General features: G+C 43.0%; 1 protein-coding gene across 1 annotated transcript in view; it reads left to right on the top strand.

Moving 5' to 3' along the window:
- Positions 1-4,413: 4,413 nt before the first annotated feature.
- The window catches only part of LOC146690102 (contactin-associated protein-like 5), a 139,864-nt gene continuing 122,071 nt past the window's right edge, over positions 4,414-22,206 (top strand). The window contains exon 1 of the mRNA XM_085434936.1: positions 4,414-4,644. Within this exon, the coding sequence (XP_085291062.1) occupies positions 4,572-4,644 (73 nt within the window). The 5' untranslated portion in view covers positions 4,414-4,571. The remainder of the gene's footprint in view (positions 4,645-22,206) is intronic.

Raw genomic sequence — 22,206 nt, forward strand, 5'->3', positions numbered from 1 at the left:
TCACATTAAGGCCAATCAACCTGTCATGTTTCGGCTGTGTACAGGCAGGAGAAGGACCCAAACGCAAAACTCACGACAACGAAATTAAACTCAAAAAGCTGCTTTATTGCAGAATGGCATGGAAAACTAAACTGGGACATGGATGACTAACACACAGGGAAACACAGCCATGAGGGAGACTACGACACTGACAAAGAGACACACAGGGCTCAAATACACAGAGGGATAACGAGGGAACGAGACACAGAAGGAGAGCACAGCTGGGAGTAATCAGGCTGGACGAGACAAGGGAAGCAAAACTAGAAACACTGACATGAGACACGGACCTTCAAAGTAAAACAGGAAACTCACTGACTGAACTCTAGACATGTAAACTTAACAGCAACTGGGGAGACAGAACATAGGAACCTGAAACATGGTACAAAAACGTCACAGTAGACACAACATGGAACACAGGGAAGCCATATGACAAAGCCAAAGAACTAAACCTATGATAACCATAACAGACCTAGGGAAACAAGAAACAGTACAACAAAGGACTCAAAACATAACCCATAATATAAAAGCACAGGATCTCTTCCAAATAAAATAGGAAACATAATGAGACGCAGACATGACAACCAGAACTTGACAACGTAAGACACAGACATGAAACACATGAAGAGCAGGGGAGACTTAACAGGGGTTGGAAACACGAGGGGGAACTAATAAGCAAATGAACCTAGGAGGCCTAATGAGCTTAAACATATCTGTGAAGGTTCTCAGTCATCCAGGTCATCGTAGTCAAAGGAGCTTGCAAAGAAAAGCGTCTGGACCTCTTTAAGTTGCTTGAAGACGTTTCACCTCTCATCCGAGAAGCTTCTTCAGTTCTAAGGTCAAATGGCGGAGAGTCCCAGATATAAACCTAGTGGGAGTTTCCCCCCACAGAGGGACAAAAGGACCCCTGATGATCCTCTAATCGCCTGAGCCAAGGTGGGAAACTGGGTGTGGGTCACAATCAGCCAGAGTTTCGGGTGAGTTCATTGTGAAACCTGGCCCCACCTTATCATGCGAATTCCTGAGATCAGATGGCCCAGGATGTGAGTGGGCGTTAAGGCGTCTGGGAAGGGATCTCAAAACTGGATTATAGATGGCAGAGAGTTGGTGTCGTAAGCCCCGCCTCTGTTCAAAGATGGTCGCTCACAGTGGACATAGATGCTTCTTTCACTCCTCTTTCAAACCATCTGTCCTCTCTGTCCAAAATGTGAACATTGGCATCCTCAAAGAGTGACCTTTGACCTTAAGATGCAGATGGACTGCTTCTCGGATGAGAGGTGAAACGTCTTCAAGCAACTTAAAGAAGTCCAGACGCTTTTCTTTGCAAGCTCCTTTGACGAGCTTAAACATACTATAAACATCAAAATGAACTAAAACTCAAAACACTGGGTCATAAGACCAGGATCGTGACACAACCTACACGTCTGTGGGTCATGTGATCAACTACAACCATGCTGGTCAGATGTTGCCGAGCTGATAGACGGACTTTGTCAGTGTGACCTTCCCAGGGATCCACAGGTCTTACACCTTGGTCTGATCCCAGAAGGTACGATTAAAAAAGAGAACATCTACATGTTTAAAATAATGACTGTGGCTGTGAAGAAAGTTATCACAAGAACTGGCTGAAAAGGAGTCGCTGAAAGGGAAATAATGGAGGAGATAAACTGAAGTTTCTATGATGAATCAAACTGGATGCCTTCAAATGGAACTGGTGGAAATGGACACTATATAAAGACCTCGACTTAAATGTTTGAGAACTATGTGTGTTTTATGTCTCGGTCCCATTCCTGTTCATCTTTTATGCTGTCAAAGAGACAAAATAACGAATGGAAAAAATACATAAATAAATAAAGCAGAGAGGATGCCGTTCTCCACAACCCAAATTGGAAGCTGATTCCACAGGAGAGTAGCCTGATAGCTGAAAGCTCTGCTTCCCATCCTACGCTTTGTTTTATGCATGTTTCATCACAGCCTATTTAAGAAAAAGGCACTGAAATTTAGCCAAGGTTCATACGTTGTTTTATATGACATTCATCACCAAATAAATAAAGTGAAAAACACAAGAGCTCGGTGGTACGAGGAGAAGAAAACAGAGAGAATTCTCCTAAACCAGCCTTTCAGCCTCTGACCAGCAAATCAAAGCCAAAGACAGTGCGCGCACTGAGCACGGAGCCCAAGCTCCAGCTCTGGGTTAGCACAGAACAGCCAATATAGAGTGGCAGATTAACTGGGCAGCACGAACAATCAGGGACATTATTCCAAAAAGGCTGAGTGACCACAAATTGGCCATTGAGACAAGTTGTCACAGAAAAACCTGGCAACTTTGAGAAAGCAGACTGAGTCAGTGCTGCCAGCAGCACGATGCAAACTGCAGCCTGCATGAAGAATCAAGGTCTTTAACAAAGTAAAAGTCAGACCGCCACAGTATGACACACTCTCAGAGAGGGGGGAGAAGCAACCATAGCAACAAATGAACTTTTAATGAGCGTGGCCTCCAAATCTCCACCATCACATGTAAGTGTTACGCTTTACCTCACAGAGGGTAATCCTGTGCACGTGACCTGATCTGCTGTTGCCATCACAGTTTATAAAGGTGTAATAGTGCTGTTAGTAGTAGCAACTATACCGTATGCTGTTTTACATGTCCAGAGGCTACATCTGTACTCCACAACAGAGTAGAATACAGAATAGAATTTATTGTCAGTGTACACGTATGAATGCTGCACGCCAACCGTGCAGCACTTTAAAAAACATCATTAGTAAAGACATCGGGAATAAATATAGCAGAATATAATAGAAAATTATTCTCTATCGTAACTTTTTAATGAAATATAATGTCATTAAAAATGCACTACATATATCACGGCACCACAATTCTAATAGCTAGCTTCACAATGAGAGTTCAGTCATTGTGTATTCCACACAGCTTCCTGCATTCGACTGCACATACACGCTGGGTGCATGAATGCATTCACACAGTTTATTAACAGTGTTCTATGTAGTTTAATGTGCCTGCTCGTCTTCCACTCCCAGCATGAACAAAAAGCAAACCTGCTCAGGAACACAGTCAGTTAATAACAAATAAGTTGCTCGCAGCAAAAACACGACTCCAAAGAACAGAATGACAAACAAACCTCACTGACATCACTGACGAAGAAGGCAGCCATGTTTCCCTGGGTATCAGTTTAGCTTGTAGGCTAACATTAACTAATATTTGACAGGTGAAAACCTCAGATTTCCAAACATAAATATAACTACATGTGTTTCTGCATTATCATTATTATCACCACAGAGGTTTTCCACATCATATCATGTGCACATTGATCAAGAGCTCTCCACCATGTTGGATGTGACATAATCACCAGTTGCTACAGGAACGTATTTCCTGACTTGATTGTTCTGCTGTCTGGAGGTTGCTGGCTGCACTGAAAAGCTCGTAGTGAAAGCTCTGGTTGCTGGCTGATTGTCACAGCTGCCTGAAGCTGAGCAGGTAGAACTGAAAGTGCAAAAGTCCATAATGTGATCTTCTATGAGCTTTGCTTTTACTGCACTGGCAGCGTGTTTGAGATGCTATGCTGATGTTGTTTTTACATGCTGGATCAAAATCTGTTAGTGACAGTGTCACTGACATGTAGACACAAACCGGTTCATCTCTGGAGTTGAGGGATCTTTTTAAGATGGACTCATAGGTCAGTATGACAAAAACACTCCTTTAAGAAATGGCTGTGTACAAAGACTGGACTAAAACGAATGAAACAACAGCAAGCGACCAAAGATCAACTGTGAAAGAGCTACAGTGCTAATAAAAATAAATACATAAACGATATTCTTCCTAATAAGTTATGTGAACGTTTGTCTAGCGCTTTAAAGATGGACGACAGGAGAATCTGTAACAAAACGGTCTAAATAATATCCTGGTATAGACTCAGTCAAATCAAATTCAATTTGACAAAACAAATATGATCTTAAGTCAAATAAAATAAATGAGGTATTAAGTAAAACCAAATATTTTGTTGCGATGAAACAAAGTATGCTCCTGTGACAGTGACTGTTCATATTTCCCACACAGCCGTGTCCAAACGTTTGTCATCGGTGCTGAAGTGCGCTGGACTTGAGGCTTGAACCCCGTGTTTTCTGGAAACGTCCACAGCAGCTTCTGCTGTGCGGTGGAATGAAGTCATCAGCAGCCTGCAAAGTGTGCTATTTTATGATGTCTGAACACACGGAGCGAAATACAGCAGGGATTGCGGCTTTTCTCTGCGGATCTTTGCTATTGTTCTGTGTTTTATAGCAGTGCTCGGGCATCGCAGTGCTCCGCTCTGCCAATAAAATGTGAACCCGACAAAGAGAGAGAGAGAGGCAGAGAGGGGAGCGGGGTGGGCTGTACCTCGCAGTGAGGGAGTGCCATCGTGGGAGCGGTTTGCTCCTTCACATCAGACCTCTGCTATCCCTCCAAGCCGGAGGACCGAGGAGGAGCCGCCGTCCTGCGTTGCTCTCTGCGGACTCACGGATAATAGCGCACTACAGCTGAGAAAATGGTTTTGCTGCTGCCGATGGTTACCCTTTACACGCTGAGCGTCTTTAGCGGAGCATCCGCCGCCACTCACTGTAAGTGTTTCACCTCAGTGCGCTCACCTGTCTGCGCCTCTGCTCTGCGGGCGGACAGCTGGCGGCGCGCCTGAATCAGGGGCTGCTCCGACCGGCGGAGTTTTACGCGCGCCTCGTAGCTGAGCCTTCCTGTTGTTGCCGGAGCGGCGTCGTGATTATTGTGCGGCACCGCTGTGCTCGTGTCGGCTCTCCTCACTTCACTTTTTGCTTTCGAGCACATAAACAAGTTGTTGATGTCTGCTGGCTGAGGTTTTGCTTTGAACGGACCGCACGATGAAGGTCATGCGAACAGGTTCGTTTCCTTTGGTTCGAGGCAGATGCGCTGCGGAGTGGCCGAGCTCGTCCTTAGTTGGCGCTTTCATGTGGGATTTTTACGAGTCTCAGTCTCGGGTCGTGTTTTGCTGATGTGTGTTGGGGAACCAGAAGTGCTGACTGGCCACAGATGTGCTGCTCAGACGGCTGCTGGTATTGGTCGACTCCTACGTACAAGCCCCCTCTTACACCCCGCAAAAGCTTTCACTCCAGAAAGAGACTTTTACGCCGTGATTTGACGCCGTTTGTTTTTACCTGCATTACTGCGTCCAGTGATAGTCCTAAAAATCTCGATTGGCTGTCGACCACCTATCCGAGTTTTGTAAAAGCAAAATTAATTGTTTTGATCGCAGGATAAAGGACTTCTGCTGTCCTTCGTTTCTACAGTAAACTGACCGTCGTTGTTCTCATGTTGGATAAAAACAAGCATTTTTTTAAAGGCCTTGAGCATTCATTCTCAGAGTTTGTGATCCAGCTTCTCAGTGGACGGTGGAATCCTCTCAATGACAAAGTGCAAACCAGGAGGTTGAAATATTATCAAGTCCCATAATGTGCAATTCAACAGCATCACAATGTGTGTCCTTCAATATGATCGTTGTGATGTCTCACACCAAGTTCAACAGAAACAGATACAAATCTGTGTTACATGGTAAACGTACAGTAGCTGTGTAACTGCCTTTCATCGGTGGCTTTGCAGTAAATGTAAGATGGTCACTTTTATTTCCTGAAATAAAAATAAGAGTTCATTCTTTATATTTTCATGTGGCAACAATCCAACCTGGCAACATAAGAGGACATATGACTGACCAGCAGTGAACCGCAGGTTAAGGGCCCTGGTGCAGGTTTACTCCTGCATGCCTGTGTCTCATTTATCTACTCACCTGCTTTGGCTCGTGGCCTTTGCATTGGTCGTTCTGTACAGAAGCTGTTGCACACACCAGTGTTTGTTGTAACAGTGAAGTAGCTGGAGCTGTTCTGGTCAGTGAGCACAGTCTGAAGTTATCCAAACTGAAGGTTTGAACTAGTGGAGTTCAAATTCAGCAGAATCCAGACAAAGATTTTGTCTTAAATCACAAACCAGAAATATTCTTTTGAATGTTGCCGACCAAAACAAACCAAAGCACAGCTGCTCGTATAAATCTGTTTATTTAAAACAAACATGCTTCCATGTCCTACACATGAAATGCGATGGCCTGTGGGAGTCCTTAGTGAGCTCAGCTCTGACAGATATGGAACAACATCTATTGTCCAACTGGAAACAGAGGAAACCATCAGGGACCTGCTGAGCATGAACCTTTAGTAATGAGCCTGCTCGGTCCGTGCAGGTATTCCACAGCTCCCACTGATGCCGACCAAAATTATAACTCAGGCACTAAGACGACGGCGTCAGCCTCTCTATCTGACGTCCAGTTGGTTCTTGTTCTCTGTTATTTCATGCCTACAATAATTCATTCTGGCACTAAATATTTCTTTAAGCTATTTGTTTAGAGGCAGATACACCTGTTTACCTGCTGCTGCCATTTACCTGTTTGTTACAAATATGAAAACAAGGCAAATGTTGTGACTCTGCACTGTTCACCTGCTGCTGTTCACTTATTATCCTCACACTTTCTGACTAATTACAGTAAGCTGAGTCATCCACTGGTCTGTTTCTTTGGGTCTTTGTGCTCACAATAACTGCAGCACACAGTATGTGATGCTGTGGGTGGGCGGTGCTTGTTAAGCCCCACAGCAGCACTGTGTCTCATAACTTTCCAGCTTTGCATTTTTTGCAGTTTGGGAAACAAAACGTTCACAAATGTCACAAAAACTGTTTTAAATGTTTAATTCTGCAAGTGAATTTAGTATGCTAGTTTGAACACCAGGTGGGCGGAGCTTCTGTGGTTCCAGTCAGAGCTGCGACCACATCATTATTATTATTATTGAGCTTTAGCCTCACATGCTAACCTCTTAGCTGTTTGAACATGCACACGTTCTATCAGGCAGAATGCAGAGATGAACCCTTTCAATTCAAATGTCAGTTTCTTACACAATAACTTAGATTTGGATCTGTATAATGTGCTTCTGTGTTCCTGATTATTAGAACAAATCCATCAGCTGTTTTTAGCTGCAGCCTAACAAAGTGTGACGTGTCTAACAGAGTCAGTGTAGCTTTTGTTTAAACTGATATGATGATGGTGTGTGTAAAAAGGAGCTTCCTAACCTTTCTCGTCCTTTCTTGTCATGTTGAAAGTGTAAAAAGTGATTTTCAGCAGTGAAAGAACTCAGCACGGGCACGCCGTCGTTTCATGTGCTCGTCTGTCTTTGAGGTTTGTGTCAGGATTTAAGCAGTTTGTGTTAAGGTGGGAACCTGAGCTCAGGCGACAGCTGCATTAGTCACCTGTGACAGTGATGCGTTTTCAAACGTGACCTGCGATCAGGTTTGACACATGTGGCCTGATGAAACGGCGAGCTCCTCCTGGAGGTCAAAGAGCCGCTCTCATATTTACCGCTGGGAAACGAGGAAGCGAACAAAGATGCATCATCGCTGGTTTATCAGGTGACAGAGTTAATGGCAGCCATTTCCTTCTGAGAGGCCCGTGTGTGCGTCCTTTGGCTCCACAAAGACACGGCGATATGCTCGCGTTCGGTTTCATGTTATTGGCTCATTGGTCCAACAGTGCTGGATACAGGCAACAGGACCCATTCACAAATATATGGAAATAACACTTACTTTATTATTATAGTAAAAATCGAGTTTTATTGACTGTAGTGGAAATATGTGCTGACAATAAGAAACCACAGCGTGTTCTCCAGTAGCACTATCAGTGCTATCAGTGTATCATGTAGGGCTCGAGTGCTCTCTTTTAAATGTACCGAGCTCACTGCACAATTCCCCAGCTGGCTTTGTGGGTTTTAATGACCAAGGCTGGTGTGGACCACTCAAAGCACATTTATGCATCAGCTGAGAGAAAGCAGGCTGTATCTGGTGCGGCTCTTTATATGTTCTACTAGTGACCTGGACATTTGGCTGACCGTGCAGATGAACACGGTCCTGCTATTGCACAAGGTTCATTTGTACGAGATCGTCAAAACCAGTGTTTGGTTCATGCCTTGGTTGTTTTTGCTACCAAAAAGAAATGTTCCTGTGATCATGAACAACATATAAACACCAGCATTCTTCTGCATTTCCTGTAAGCAAACTTTCACCAGACTAGGACGCACACATGGGCGTCTTGGAAAGACTGAACCATAATATCATGTTGAAAATGTTTGCAATTTCTATGTATAGGAGCTGAAGTCCACTAACTACTTTCCGACCTGCTACAGCTCAATAAAAACGAACAGGGAGCACACAGCAGTTCAGCGTTGCTTGGTGTTCGTGTTACAGCTGCTGTGGTGCAGAACTCTGTGGTCAGGTGGGGCTGCTGGCTGTTGACGGTCCTGAACTTTAGGCTTAATGCGTAGGAAACCACAACCTTTCAACTCCTTTAAAAAATGCAAAAAAATTGGTGTTAAGAGGTGTCAAAGCAAGAGGTGGTTATATAAGCCTAACTATACAGACATGTGGGCCAATCAGAAGCCTGATGATGTCAGTGTGTGTGTTGTTGAGTGCTGGTGGCCTAATGATATTTAAAATGACAGTATTGTTGTCAGTTGTGTGTTCGATGTTTTGTGGCAGTCATCACAGTCTTGGTTAGCTGTAATCTGGGTTATTTACATGAATTTATTGAATGAATAAAAAATGATGGCAGCAGCTGCACGTGTGCCTGCTGAGAGGGCGAAGACACACTCTGAGGTCGTCTTCATCTGTTAATAATCCTTCCACAGGTTCACGTCCACACATTTTTAGATAGAGCTGCTGACAAAATTATTGGAAAGAATTTATAGTTTTTACTCATCGGGTATCCTGATACTATACTGGGGGAAAAAACCACTATGGGATGGGAAAAACACAGGCCACAAAACTACAAATACAACATTTCCTTTATAATTTCACTAGATCCCTATTGCCAGTCTTGGCAGCCGGGGGTCAGTCCGCCAGGGCCTCCGCTCCTGGCCGCCACCCGGCACACAATGCACCCGACCCCTATGGCGCCTCCTGCAGGTGGTGGGCCTGCAGGAGGATGGGCCCATGTCTCCTCTTCGGGCTGTGCCCGGCCGGGCCCCATGGACTAAGGCCCGGCCACCAGACGCTCGCCCTCGGGCACCCTCCCCGGGCCTGGCTCCAGGGCGGGGCCCCGGTAACCCTATCCCGGGCAGGGTAAACTGTTCCCTCGATGTTCTCTTCATAAGGGTCTTCTGAATCGCTCTTTGTCTGGTCCTTCACCCAGGACCAATTTGCCATGGGAGACCCTACCAGGGGGCAAAAGGCCCCAGACAACAAAGCCCCTGGGATCCCTGGGACACACAAACCCCTCCACCACGATAAGGTAGCGATTCAAGGAGGAGACCCAGGACACGCTGGAGAGATTATATCTCTCGGCTGGCCTGGGAACGCCTTGGTATTCCCCTGGATAAGCTGGAGGAGGTGGCTGGGGAGAGGGAGGTCTGGGCCTCTTTGCTTAGGCTGCTGCCCCCGCGACCAGGCCCCGGATAAAGCGGATGAAGATGGATGGATGGATTTCACTAGATCATTTCATCACAGGGCAAGATCACAATTTCTGAAAAAATAAAGATGTTCTGACGAGTTTGTAAATGTAGTGAAAAAGTTGGAGAGTGCAGCGTGATGACCAGTGTTACGAGTGAGACGGGTGGTAAAAGCAAAAATACCTAAAAAATGGAGACAAAGAACAGAAGTGAGATGTCCGGGTGCACCTATGCTAGTGTTTTTGTTCGCTGTTCATTTATTATTTTGTGATCAAAAACAAACATAACATTTCCCAGATGATATCTCAGTACTGCTTGTTTTGTCCTATCAGCTCTCGAGACAGTTTAATTACTAGAGAACGTAAGAGAGGCAGAGCCGCTCGTACTACAAGTTAATTAATTATCCAAAGAGCTGAGGATTAACTTTCTCTCATCTTTGTGTCTCAGGGCTGTCTGATATTTGTAACTTCAGCATGTTACATGCTTACCAGCACACTTTGCATTGCTAAGTACATGTTATTTTCCAAAAGCACACTTTGGCCGAGCTATTCTTGTAGCGCTGTGGCATAATTCATAATCATTATCTGGTGCAACTTCTTTAATAAGGCCACCCAAGGGCTGGTCACAGGCCAGCGTGAGGCATGATTTGAAGGGATGGAAGGAATTTGCTTTTGGCAGGAAAAAGGCTTTCATTACCCGCTGTTATGACACTCTTCAGTGTGAGTCTGTGGGAGGAATATTGCTATGCTTTAAGTGATCCCCTCGCAACGAGCACAGACCGCTTCGCCAGGCATCCAGTTTTTATAAGATTGAATCAGCAGCGTGGCAAAGCAGCGGACACACATATTTACTTAAGATTTCATGCTTGAAGTTAGCTCGGCGAGCAGATACTTCAAAACTAATTATCTCGCATCTGAAGCACCTGAAACGCGTCGCAGCAGAGATGGCACGCAGCTTCACAGGAGCAGTGATGGGTGTGTGCGACGGAGCCGATGCAGCTGCACATTCACTCACTAATGAATGTGAAGCAGGCACTCGGGGAACACCTACAGCTGTACGCATTCAAGGCCTGATGAATTTATCAAAAGGTAAATGAGGCAGAGCGCTGTGGCGTGACAGCGCCGCCACTTTTCCTCATTTCTAAACATATACTACGGTTCTTCTGCAAGACAAAACAAACTGGGAGGAAGGTGCGCTCTCATCATCAGGGGCCCACCGACTGGATGCTGGGATTGTTGTACGAGTATATATGATCACAAGGATTAGTGCCGTCGCGGGCTCACTTCACAGTGCTTGGGCTCGCTGAGACTCAAAGTTTCTTTGTGAACGCTTCTCAGGACGATTTTGTACTTTTGGTACTTAATAGGGAAAGTCTTATTGTAATCGAAACACTCAAACACCAGCCAGAGAAAGCGAATATCCAGGGGACGCTTCTTCTGCACAAATCTCTACAACAGTCACATGTGTCAAATGATGACGATGAACATCAACAATAAACTGTAAAATGAAACACTGCTGCAAATAAGACAAAGACTGTCTGTGAAGGTTCTCAGTCATCCCGGTCCTCGTAGTCTAAGGAGCTCGGACAGGAAAGCCTCGGCTGATTGTGACCTACACCTGTTTTTACACCCTGGCTCGTGTGATGAGGCAGAGGATCAATAGCAGGTCCAGGACCCTCTTGGGGACACTCCCATAGGGCTTAAATCTGGGACTCTCCACCAGTTGTTCTTAGAACTAAAGAAGCTTCTTGGATGAAACGTCTTCAAGAAACTCAAAGAAGTCCTGACACTTCCCTTCCTGAGCTCCTTTGAAGACAAAAAGGCTGCAGAGAATCCTTTGGACAGAGCAGAGACACTGAAGTCGGTTATTTCATTGACTTCACTAAAATAATGTTGCTGTTTATTCCTAAGGTGTGTCCAAATCACAACAGCTGCTTTATAAGGTGAAGACTGTACAGTAACAGAGACAAACTAGTTTGGAAGGAAAAGCTCAGCCAATGAACGTGCAGCATCATACAAGGTGACCAAAAATAGATGGTACAAAAAATAAGTGTGTCTGTGAGTCGATGAATTTATCAATAAGATATTTACAAAGGTGAAACCCGTGTCACAGCGCTCCCCATCTGTTGGCCTTCAGAGAAAGTCAGGCTACACTCAAATCCTTTTGGGCCGTACTCAGCATCTGCATCAGGACTGGTCCATTATTAGCAAACGCAGCAGATAGTTGTTGTTGTTTACTTCACAATAACAAAGGAGTTTATCAACTAGTGAGATATACTACAGGATAGTTCATACATACTGAAGCCATCGTGTCTCCTCTCACTAACAATATCGATAACTCCCACAGATACCAGCAGGCCAGACTTCAGTCTCTCTGTAAGATCTCTGACACGTCAGAATTAGTCAAAGGCGTGAAATAAAGAGACTTTTTTATCTCGTCTTTGTCACTGAGAAAGAATTTATGAGGAAATGATAGACGATACAGGGAACTTCACACAGGGATGTTTCTTATACATGCATGAAAAGAGGTTGGTGAGCAAAGTTGTTCAATAAAAACTGTTCATTTATAACTAATTTATAACAGCTACATTCACTGATTGTTTTCACTCAGTAAGGCTCGATGTCACATCATAGAAATATCTGTGACAGTAAACGAGCATCAGATCTTATTATTTTTCTTTATATGTCCTGTCAGAGTTGATTCCTCTCACCACAGAATAGACGCTCTCGCTGTGCAGATCGAGAGTAAAGCGCTTTCTGATTGCAGTAAGTATGAAGGAAACATGCTGACACATGATATCAGACTATTTAGAGAAATAATTCTGCCACGTCTCGAGTGGCGATTACGGCGCCAGGAGACATCTTCCCATTTCCAGCCACGCTGGTCACAGAGCGATGCTGCACCAGTCCCTGATCTATAGACTGCAATGAATACGCTGTAAGTTTCCATGTTACTGGCAGAGGGTTTGAAAGGATTATCAACACCCACCCTGCCAATAAAATGTATGCACAAATCATTGGGGACGGTTACAATCATGAAATATGAGAAGAAAAACGCTTACTTTGAACATTCAGACTCCAAAAAAAGTCATGAATTTAAAGGTAAACAGACGCTGCAGAAACTCTTTCTGTTCCAGCTTAGTGTTTTACGGAGCTTTGTTATTGTGTTAAGCTACTGCATGCTATGTTATTGAATATTGATCGTGATGTATGAAAGAAGCCAAGGAAAGAAAACCTGATTCATCTGGACTCAAACTTGCAGTTGCATCTTTGATTCTTTTATGAGCTGCGTTTGCTTTGCCCACCAGATTTTCACTACTTTGCAATAAATGTTGCATCCTTCCCTCTGATCCACAGAAGAAGGCCAGTGCCTTTAAGCACGGCGTGGGTCCATACAGCCTCAGCTCTGACTGCTTAGTGCAAAGTCTGGGTCAATGTAGCTACTTAACTAGAGCTAGTAAATGAAGCTACTTAATCCAGCTCTTTAGAATATATTATTAGGCTACAACCGCCTGCTGCCCAGACTGATTAAGACTGGCTATAGCTATAATTGTGTGTAGAGGGCTGATTATTACTGTGACTGTTTGTTTATAGTGGCTTATAATATGTGCAGTTAATTGACGTGGCTTTGTTGAGTGTTAATTAATTGTTAGTTAATGTTGAGCCCCCGCATCCTCAGGACCTTCTATCACTGTGCCATTGAGAGCATCCTCACTGGATGCATCACCACCTGGTATGGCAACAGCACCGCTTACAACTGCAAAGCTCTCCAGCGAGTAGTGCGGTGCTCTGAACGGATAATTGGAGGTGAGCTTCCCTCCCTCCAAGACATCTACAGGAAGCGGTGCCTGAGGAAAGCGGGGAGGATCATCAAGGACTCCAGTCACCCCAGCCAGAAACTGTTCAGACTGCTTCCATCAGGAAGGAGGTTCTGCAGCATCCGGTCCCGTACCAGCAGACTGAGAGACAGCTTCTTCCACCAGGCCATCAGACTGCTGAACACGTCATAGACACCTCAGCTTCACTACTGGAACTTAACATTATGCACTACATACTGTATATAAATGCCACTGTTTTGCACATATTCAACTCTGTATATTTTATATATTTTATTATTATTATTTTATTTTATTTTTTTACTATTTAATTTGTAAAAATGTGTATACACACACACACACACACACACACACACACACACACACACACACACACACGTAGGAAAATATTTAGTATACACATCCAGAAATGCATACACTATTATATATTGTACATATATTTATTAGTTTCAGGTTGGCCATTCTTGTATGTTGCTCGTTTGTGTTGTTGTGTTTGCACATCTCTGTTGCTTGTGGGGCTCGCACACAAGAATTTCACTCGCATGTGCTGTACCAGTGTGCCTGCACATGTGATGTGACAATAAAAAGTGATTTGATTTAAAGCTTCAGCAGTGCTGAACTCTGCAGTGCAATGGTAACAGAGTGCTGTATTTAAAGTTTAAGTCCTGGGTGGCTAAACAATGACTCCTCTGCTGATTCCTGATAGAAACGCTGAAGTGTGGCTGAGGCACACATATCCTTAGCCTCATATCAAGTATTTGAATACAAGCCAGTGCAGCAAGCCAGAGCAGCTGCAGTCACCACAGCCACAGTGCTACAGTGTTGCAGTTTGTCTGTTGAATGCAGTAACAGTAACACTACGATGAATGTGCTGTGTAGTATCAGCTTTTGTAAACTCCGTAGCATAACAAACACACCATGTACATTTTTGAGCTATGCACTGTGTATTTAGGATGGATGGGTAACGTCTCCCTGTGACGTCACCATCTGGGTATTTTATGAGTGAGGGAAACTACATCGCCCTGCTTCATCTCCTTTGGTACTGTAATCGAGGAAAACTGTGTATAGCGTTCAGTAAGACTCAAAACTCATGATTGAAACTGTAAACTCATCACAAATTAGTTTAGTGAGGTGATCGATGAAGGGAGCTGATCTCCTGTGTTCAACCTGACTCGCTGTATAAACCAGAGGAGTGGCCTACCACAGCTCCACGTCACGTCTACGCCTTACAGAGGACACAAGGGTACGTCCATCTTTTACATAATGTTTGTGGATTTTCTCAGAACATACTAATGTCGTAGTGTTTGTATTCGTCCAGGTGGGTGGGTTAGATGGATTACATTATTTTTAATGTAAGTAAAGTTGATTTATTGAGCACTTTTCATAGACAGGCAGTCACAAAGGTTCAAAGCAACAGAACCAAAATAGGCAACACAAAAGGTTTAATGTTAATAAAACTTGAAATAAAAAATACTCATACATGTGGAGCACTGGAGGAACGCTCTGCAAAGCTTCTATGCAGAAAACGTGATGTTTTGGAAATAACATCATAACTGCTGTCTTTTAACTTTCTGTTGACAGGTGCCATCAGAGCTGTTCATACCAACATTTTATTTACTGCGTCCTTTGTTATTACCAATGTTTTTGGCCTTTGTTCTCTTTTTGTCAACAAGACATTATCCCATTATCAGCTTGTCTATAGCAGATGCTCCCAGAAATCCAATAATCCAACAGAAAAGTATCACGTTTCCTCTTTCACTACATTCCTGAATGGGTGCTGAATAATTAATGTTTGGCAGATGTGATGCATATAATCACTCAAACTGTCGATAACTCATGCCGCAGGCTGCCTTTAAATGCTCGGAGCTCCCTCCAGATTATATCCAGTGTGCGCAGACGTGAATCGCTACAGTAAAACAGTCCATGCTCCTCGATCATTTGCATCGATATGAGCGTGGATCTAATTGTTAGCCAATCTCTGGTGTACACTGGCTGCTGCTGAGCATAGGTCACTGAGCCCCAAAGCCTGTTAGCCTATGCATGCTATCATATGAAGCTTTATCAATGCCACAGAGAGGTCTGAGGCCACTCTGTCACCAGATGCTATCACTGTGTCTTTTCATATTATTGACTCTGAGGTTTCTCTTGGCTTCTGCAGCCTCCTTCTCTGGACCACCTTTGCATTGATTTACAACTTGTTTAAATGTCTTATACATGTGGCATTTTCTTGCCCCATAACATATGATAACATGTACAGTCCAGCCACGTGGGTATACCTGTTTAACCATTAGTTAATGCAAGTATCTGTAAGTTTTTTCCATCTCTCTTCTAGATTTATTTGAGTTTTTCAGGCTTCACTGGTGTCAGAATCTCTTTACACTTCATATGAGAGTTGTAGTCAGCAGCTACAAATTCAAAGTCACCGCCTGGAATCAAACCCAAACCTGTTGTCCAGGAGGGGCAGGCCTTACCTGGCCATGAAGCTGCTTGCCTGTCAATTGTCCTGTTTCTTGTGAGCCTGGGAAAACTCAGCGACTATATATAAAGATGTTTGTAAAACACAAGGGATAAAGTCAAAGGCAGTTTTATTAAAGTACAAAATAACACACAGACAAGGAAAACCAAAGCAAAGATAGGACACAACAAAGAGGAAGCAAAGACTGAGGCCATATATACAAACACAGCGTGATGGCTAATGAGGAAGTAAAGCTAGGCCGAGATACCAGGAGGAACAGGCACCAAAATAAAACAGGAAATGACCGACGCGGAGAATCGGCCTACAACATAAAAGCAAACATGAAAATGAGAAGGAATAGAGTGAGAATACACGAGGTGACACACAGCCTCCCATTAACTAACAACAGCCAGGTGTGCTCGTTCAGCTAGCTGTGGAACGACTTAGACGAGGAACCTGCCTCACACGTACAACTCCTGTAAACATATTCACTGTTTACTCAGACCACAGACTGTTCTGTAAGGAGATGAGGCAACGAGGAATTCCCCCGTTGTTGACGTCAGCCAGATCAACGAGTATCGAAACAGCAGGAAACCGATATTTTTTTAGCAGTCTGAATAATTCGCTAACATCATAACTGGAAACGTATGGACATATTTATCATGAGTGTCTAGCGTTATGACAGGATATAATTCACAGAAAAAAGAGGAAAAACGCAGTAGATCAGTTTTAAATTGCCATGTCACAGCTTTAATTGAAATAGGTTTGGCAGCACATGACTCACAGCAGCACTAAACCCTGTGAAGCCATCACAGGGAAGAAACAACGCTGTCGTCATTGTGTTTGTGTGTCTGTCCAGTTACTTCTGAATCCTTAAACTTTCAGTTTAAACGCGTTTTCACTTTCTACACGAATGTAAAGCTGATTTACTAAAGCTAAAAATATTTATCTTAACATGCTTTCCTTTGTTCTTAAAGCTTATCAGCCACCCATCCTCCTCTGCTTATCCTTATCAGGGTCATGGGAGCTTATCCCAGCTATCGTAAGGAAAGAGGCGGGGAACATCCTGCACAGGCCTGATGCAGGCCTAACGCAGAGAGACCGACAGCCATTCCCACTCACATCCACACCTGTGGGCAATTTAGAATCACCAGTAAGTGCTTGTCCTGGGAGCAAAGGCAGCTTTGACAGAACCACAGTCGCTCTGGTCTGTGTGTCTAAGCTCGGAGTAGGAAGTTCTTGTTGTGGGAAAAGGCGAGTGGCCTACATGTGGATGCTACGGTGGAAGTGGAGTTTTCAGTGAGAGTGTAAATACACCGTCATGAGTGGAAGGCTGTGTTGGATGTGCATTGCATCCAGAGGAGTATGTAATGTGATTATAACAGCGGGCTGGGATTTGGCTGCATATTTTAAAGTAATTGCTGAATTTACTCCAGCAGTGTCAGGAGTGGAGACTCGTCAATAATCCATTTGTGGCGTGCAAACTTTGTTCTTTCTTCTTGAAAGAATAAATCAAAATAATCACTCCGAGAACAAGAGTAGAAGACAACTTTGATAAATAGCTTAACTCAGTTTATACAGTTTCTTTCAGAGCGATGCAGATGAAAACAGTGTTTGTGGACCGTCTGAGGAAGCCTTTTAATAAAACGTAGGCTGTGGTAACTTGTCCAATGTGTTTAGACACTGATCTGTTTCGCCACATTGTTGCATTTCTAGCTTTGTGTAAGGTTACTTTGTGCTGGGGCTACACGAAACCAAAGAGTATATATTTGTATGAATTTTACAGACGAGTGATCGTCTGTGGTTTGATTTCATCTTTATGGTGACTGCATTGTTCCTGCAGGTCATATTTGCAACATGTAGCGATCGTGTTACTTGAGTAATAATGAACTGTGCACAACAAACTGGCCAGTGTGAATGTCCCTGTCACTTGTGTGTTTCGATGAGAGAAGAGGCTGCACACCAGCGTGGTGTCAGTGGAGCTGATGCTCAAGTAAGAAGAAGAAATCCTACAGAGGGACAAACAGGCCAGTTTGCAGCTTTCTGATTCTTAGCATGGACACAAACAAACTGGTACACTGACTGGTTACCAGACCAGCTTATGTATCTGAGCTGGTCTACAGCAGAAGTTCACAGTTTACAGTGTAATTCAGTCAATGCTTCATGACGTTTGAAATTAATTAAACTATTGTCATTAATTAATACGTGCGAGTCACATGATTGGGGGTGTGCAAGCCCCTCCCACATGCTCTTTATTGCTAATAATGGAGAATATTACAGTACATCAAAGCTGCTTCACTGGTGCAGCTGTATGTGAAAAATTAATGTCGCGCATGAAATTAAAACCACTACACCACTCAGCACTATAAGTTCCTAATTAGCCTCCTTTTTAAGAAACTGGGCAGGATAATACAGTTGCCTTTTACTTTACAGACAAACTCACTCAGCGGCTCCAGCTGCTCGTTCTTGTTCTGCTCTACACTAAGATCGCCGTGGCAGTGCATGAATTAGACTTCAGAGAAGAAGAAACTGTGTCCAGCTATAATCCAAGACAATGAAAAACTGTGTGTATGACCTCAGGATGAAGCAGACTATTTCAAGAAGCAGCCGATATAAAGGATTGCTGAAATAGCGCGTTGCTTCCACAATAACAAGAGGATTATTCAATTGTGAAATGATTGTGGATAACACGATTGTCTCAGATGGACAAAAAAATCGAATGAAATAAAAAGAAAAAGCACCGAAGAACCGACAGTTTGGGTCATCACACAATTAAACTCACATCCACATCCTAAATGGAATGACTAAATAACTACACACAGTCATTCACTCACAGGGGTCTCAGATGACCCCCTGTGAGTAAGCACTTGGTGACAGTGGGAAGGAAAACCTCTCTTTTAACAGGAAGACAGCCCCAGAGAGCAGGCTGGGGGAGGAGCAGCAGTGTGCTGCGGGGGTTGGGGGTGAGGACAGGAAGATGGGACATTTGTTATATTTGTTATGAACACCAGTCAGTAAACACATGTTCATATATTACAAAGTAAAATCTGAAGCCTGGTGTTGAGTGTGTCCCAGTCTGATCCTGGCCGTGAGAAACGCAGCTTCTTATTTAAGCTGTGTTATCAAAGTTGTGCAGCAGATATTTGACCTGACACCTTCTGCCGTCTCTGAAGACTTCAATAACATGTCGTGCACGATGTTCCTTTAAGCTGTGTAAGTAATTGGGCAGCTGTTGGGTTTAATCACATGGATTTGGTGCACCAAGTAAAATGGATCAGACCAGATTGAAATGTGTGCTCCACTTTGCTCTGCCCTTCCCCTGTCTTTATTACATTTTCTATTTTTAGGAAATCCCTTTGGCTTTTTTTCTTATTCAGCTCTTTGAGTTCCTTTTACAGATATTGTCCATATTATTTATAGGTGGTGAGCTATGTTTGTCGTCATCCTCAGGTGTAGTGATGCCTCCACATCAGTTTGAATTCTCCAACATCTGGTATCATCAGTTTGTTATGATGAGACTGTGTCCTCTTTGTACTGAGGAAAGGGCAGCAGTTACTCTCAAACACTGACTCTGTGCTGTGATCTTTAAAGTGAATCTGCTGCAAACATCGTCTTGAATTAAAAAGATTTCTGCAAAGCTAATAACAGATTGTAATTTCATATGACCCAGGTATCGATCCAGAGATGAACAAGAGGAGATTATGGCTGTAAATCAGCACGTGCTTACAGGGATTTAGTGGCTGAGATTCATGTATTGTTTTTATGAAGGACTACATGATATGTGGTTATTAAAGGATACATCTCTATATTTATTTATATTTTAGTCTTATCATTATGTCACATAAAGCCCACCCTTACTACTTCTGATGCTGTACATTTGGGGCGATCGTGGCTCGAGAGTTGGGAGTTCGCCTTGTAATCGGAAGGTTGCCGGTTCGAGCCCTGGCTCGGACAGTCTCGGTCATTCTGTCCTTGGGCAAGACACTTCACCCGTGTTTGTCTACTGGTGGTGGTCAGAGGGCCCGGTGGCGCCAGTGTCCGGCAGCCTCGCCTCTGTCAGTGCGCCCCAGGGTGGCTGTGGCTACATGTAGCTGCCATCACCAGTGTGTGGATGGATGTGTAAAGCGCTTTGGGGTCATAGGGACTAAGTAAAGCACTTTACAAATACAGGCCATTTACCATTTAAATATTCAAAAGCTTGTAAACTCTTACCTGCAGACAGTATCTACATGTGTGAAATATTAGTAGAATAAAACTAAGCCGAGTCCTTTCACCGGCTCTGTCGCCATATTTAAATCATATTTCTAAAGAGAACATTTTCTCAATGCAAAAACAGAAAAAGGATCTCTCAGTAGGGGAGAGCGGGGTAAGTTGTCACACGGGTAAGTTGTCACACTGTTCATAACTCCAACACTAGAGGCTCTATCTCAAAAATGAAATAGCCACTTTGTGTGACTTCTTCTTCTATAGTCAACCTCCTGTTCACATGTGGTCAAGACTGCTCTAATCTGAGGTGAGCACATCTTTTTTTTATTTTTTTGACCTAAAAGGAAAAATAAATCACTTTAAATTTTCTTCAGTACAACTTTGTTAGGTATAGATGTTACAGATTATTATTTTACACAAAATAGAGGAGACATTAACGTGTCTTTTGATACTTCAGCTGATGTGCTATGTTGAGCTAACCCTGACATTTAGCCAAAATTAGCATAAATGTCAGTTTGGGGCAAGTTGTCTCCTTAACTTTGGGGCAAGTCGTCACATGTGACAACTTGCCCCAGTACAAATAAATGCTCCAAAAAATTGTGATATTGTAATTCATTTGTATTTGTAATAAGGTTTTTGAAGAAAGGAAGGAGAGGCAGGAATTAAGGAAGGAAGGAAGAAAGTAAGATGGTTCGAAATTATCAACGAAAGACAGAGCGTGGCAGAACACCACCTGACATTATGTTAAAGGCAGTCAGGCAGGTAAAGATGCAGAACAAATCAATCACAAGTACAGCAAAGGATTTTGACATAAATTACCGCACTGCAATTACTGACAGCGGACTACCAACTCCAGAGGACATCCAGCCATATCCAAAAGCTGGCCGCCGAAAACCATCCAGCAAAGGAAGAAAACGACGCAAATCAGCAATTCTAACCGACACGCCAGTGAAGCAGCAACTAGAAAAAGAAAAGAATAAGGCTGAATCTAGCAAAAAGCTGTTTCAAAAGAGAGGGACGCGAGGGGGGAAAACATCTGGACCTATGAAGAATAACGCAGCTAAAAGAAGAAAAATAATTCAAGAGTCATCATCAGACGATGAAGAGTGCTTCTGCCTTGTCTGTGTGGAGCCATTTTCAAACAGTCGTCCAAAAGAGACCTGGGTAAAATGCGTAAAATGCAACAAATGGGCCCATGATGCTTGCACCTCAGGCCAGGCAATTTATGTGTGCCAGAATTGTGACTATGAAGTTGAGTCTGATTAATCAAATCAAATCAAATCAAATCACTTTTATTGTCACATCACATGTGCAGGCACACTGGCACAGCACATGCGAGTGAAATTCTTGTGTGCGAGCCCCACAAGCAACAGAGATGTGCAAACACAACAACACAAACGAGCAAAATACAAGAATGGCCAACCTGAAACTAATAAATATATGTACAATATATAATAGTGTATGCATTTCTGGATGTGTATACTAAATATTTTCCTACGTGTGTGTGTGTGTGTGTGTGTGTGTGTGTGTGTGTATATACACATTTTTACAAATTAAATAGTAAAAAAATAAAATAAAATAATAATAATAATAATAATAATAATAAAATATATAAAATATACAGAGTTGAATATGTGCAAAACAAGTGGCATTTATATACAGTGTGGAGTGCATAATGTTGAATCAGAAATAAGGCATCTGTTTTGTTCAGAGGATAAACATGTTAAGTAAAGCAAGTTATTTGCAGCATTCCATTCATGGATGATGGATTTATGTGCAAGCCAGAGAACATTTGAGTTTAAAGTTCAAACTAAAGTTTTCTTTCTACTTAATGTTTTGATTAAAATGTGTATTGGATTGAAATAATTGTTTTTTTCCAAATTCTCTTGGCATAATTGTTCAAATTTCCAGTTTTGGTTTGAATTTAACAATTAAAATCAATAATCATAATTAAGTATTTGTGTTCATATTTTAAGATAATCTAGTGTGACAACTTACCTGCCGATGGGGCAAATTGTCACAAGTGCACATTCTCCTTTCAACAGTCTACAACTCCGTAATGAGATAAGATATGAAAATGTAATCAATACATCATATGTGCCTGAGACTTCCGTCTTTCATTTGGTGAAACATTTATTACGTTGTGATGTATGGTGCTCAGTAAAAGTTAGTCAGTGTGAAGAGT

This window comes from Copadichromis virginalis, linkage group LG16, assembly GCF_057382275.1.
Source record: "Copadichromis virginalis isolate Kocher_CV1m ecotype Utaka linkage group LG16, C_Virginalis_male_GT1.1, whole genome shotgun sequence".
NCBI lineage: Eukaryota > Metazoa > Chordata > Actinopteri > Cichliformes > Cichlidae > Copadichromis > Copadichromis virginalis.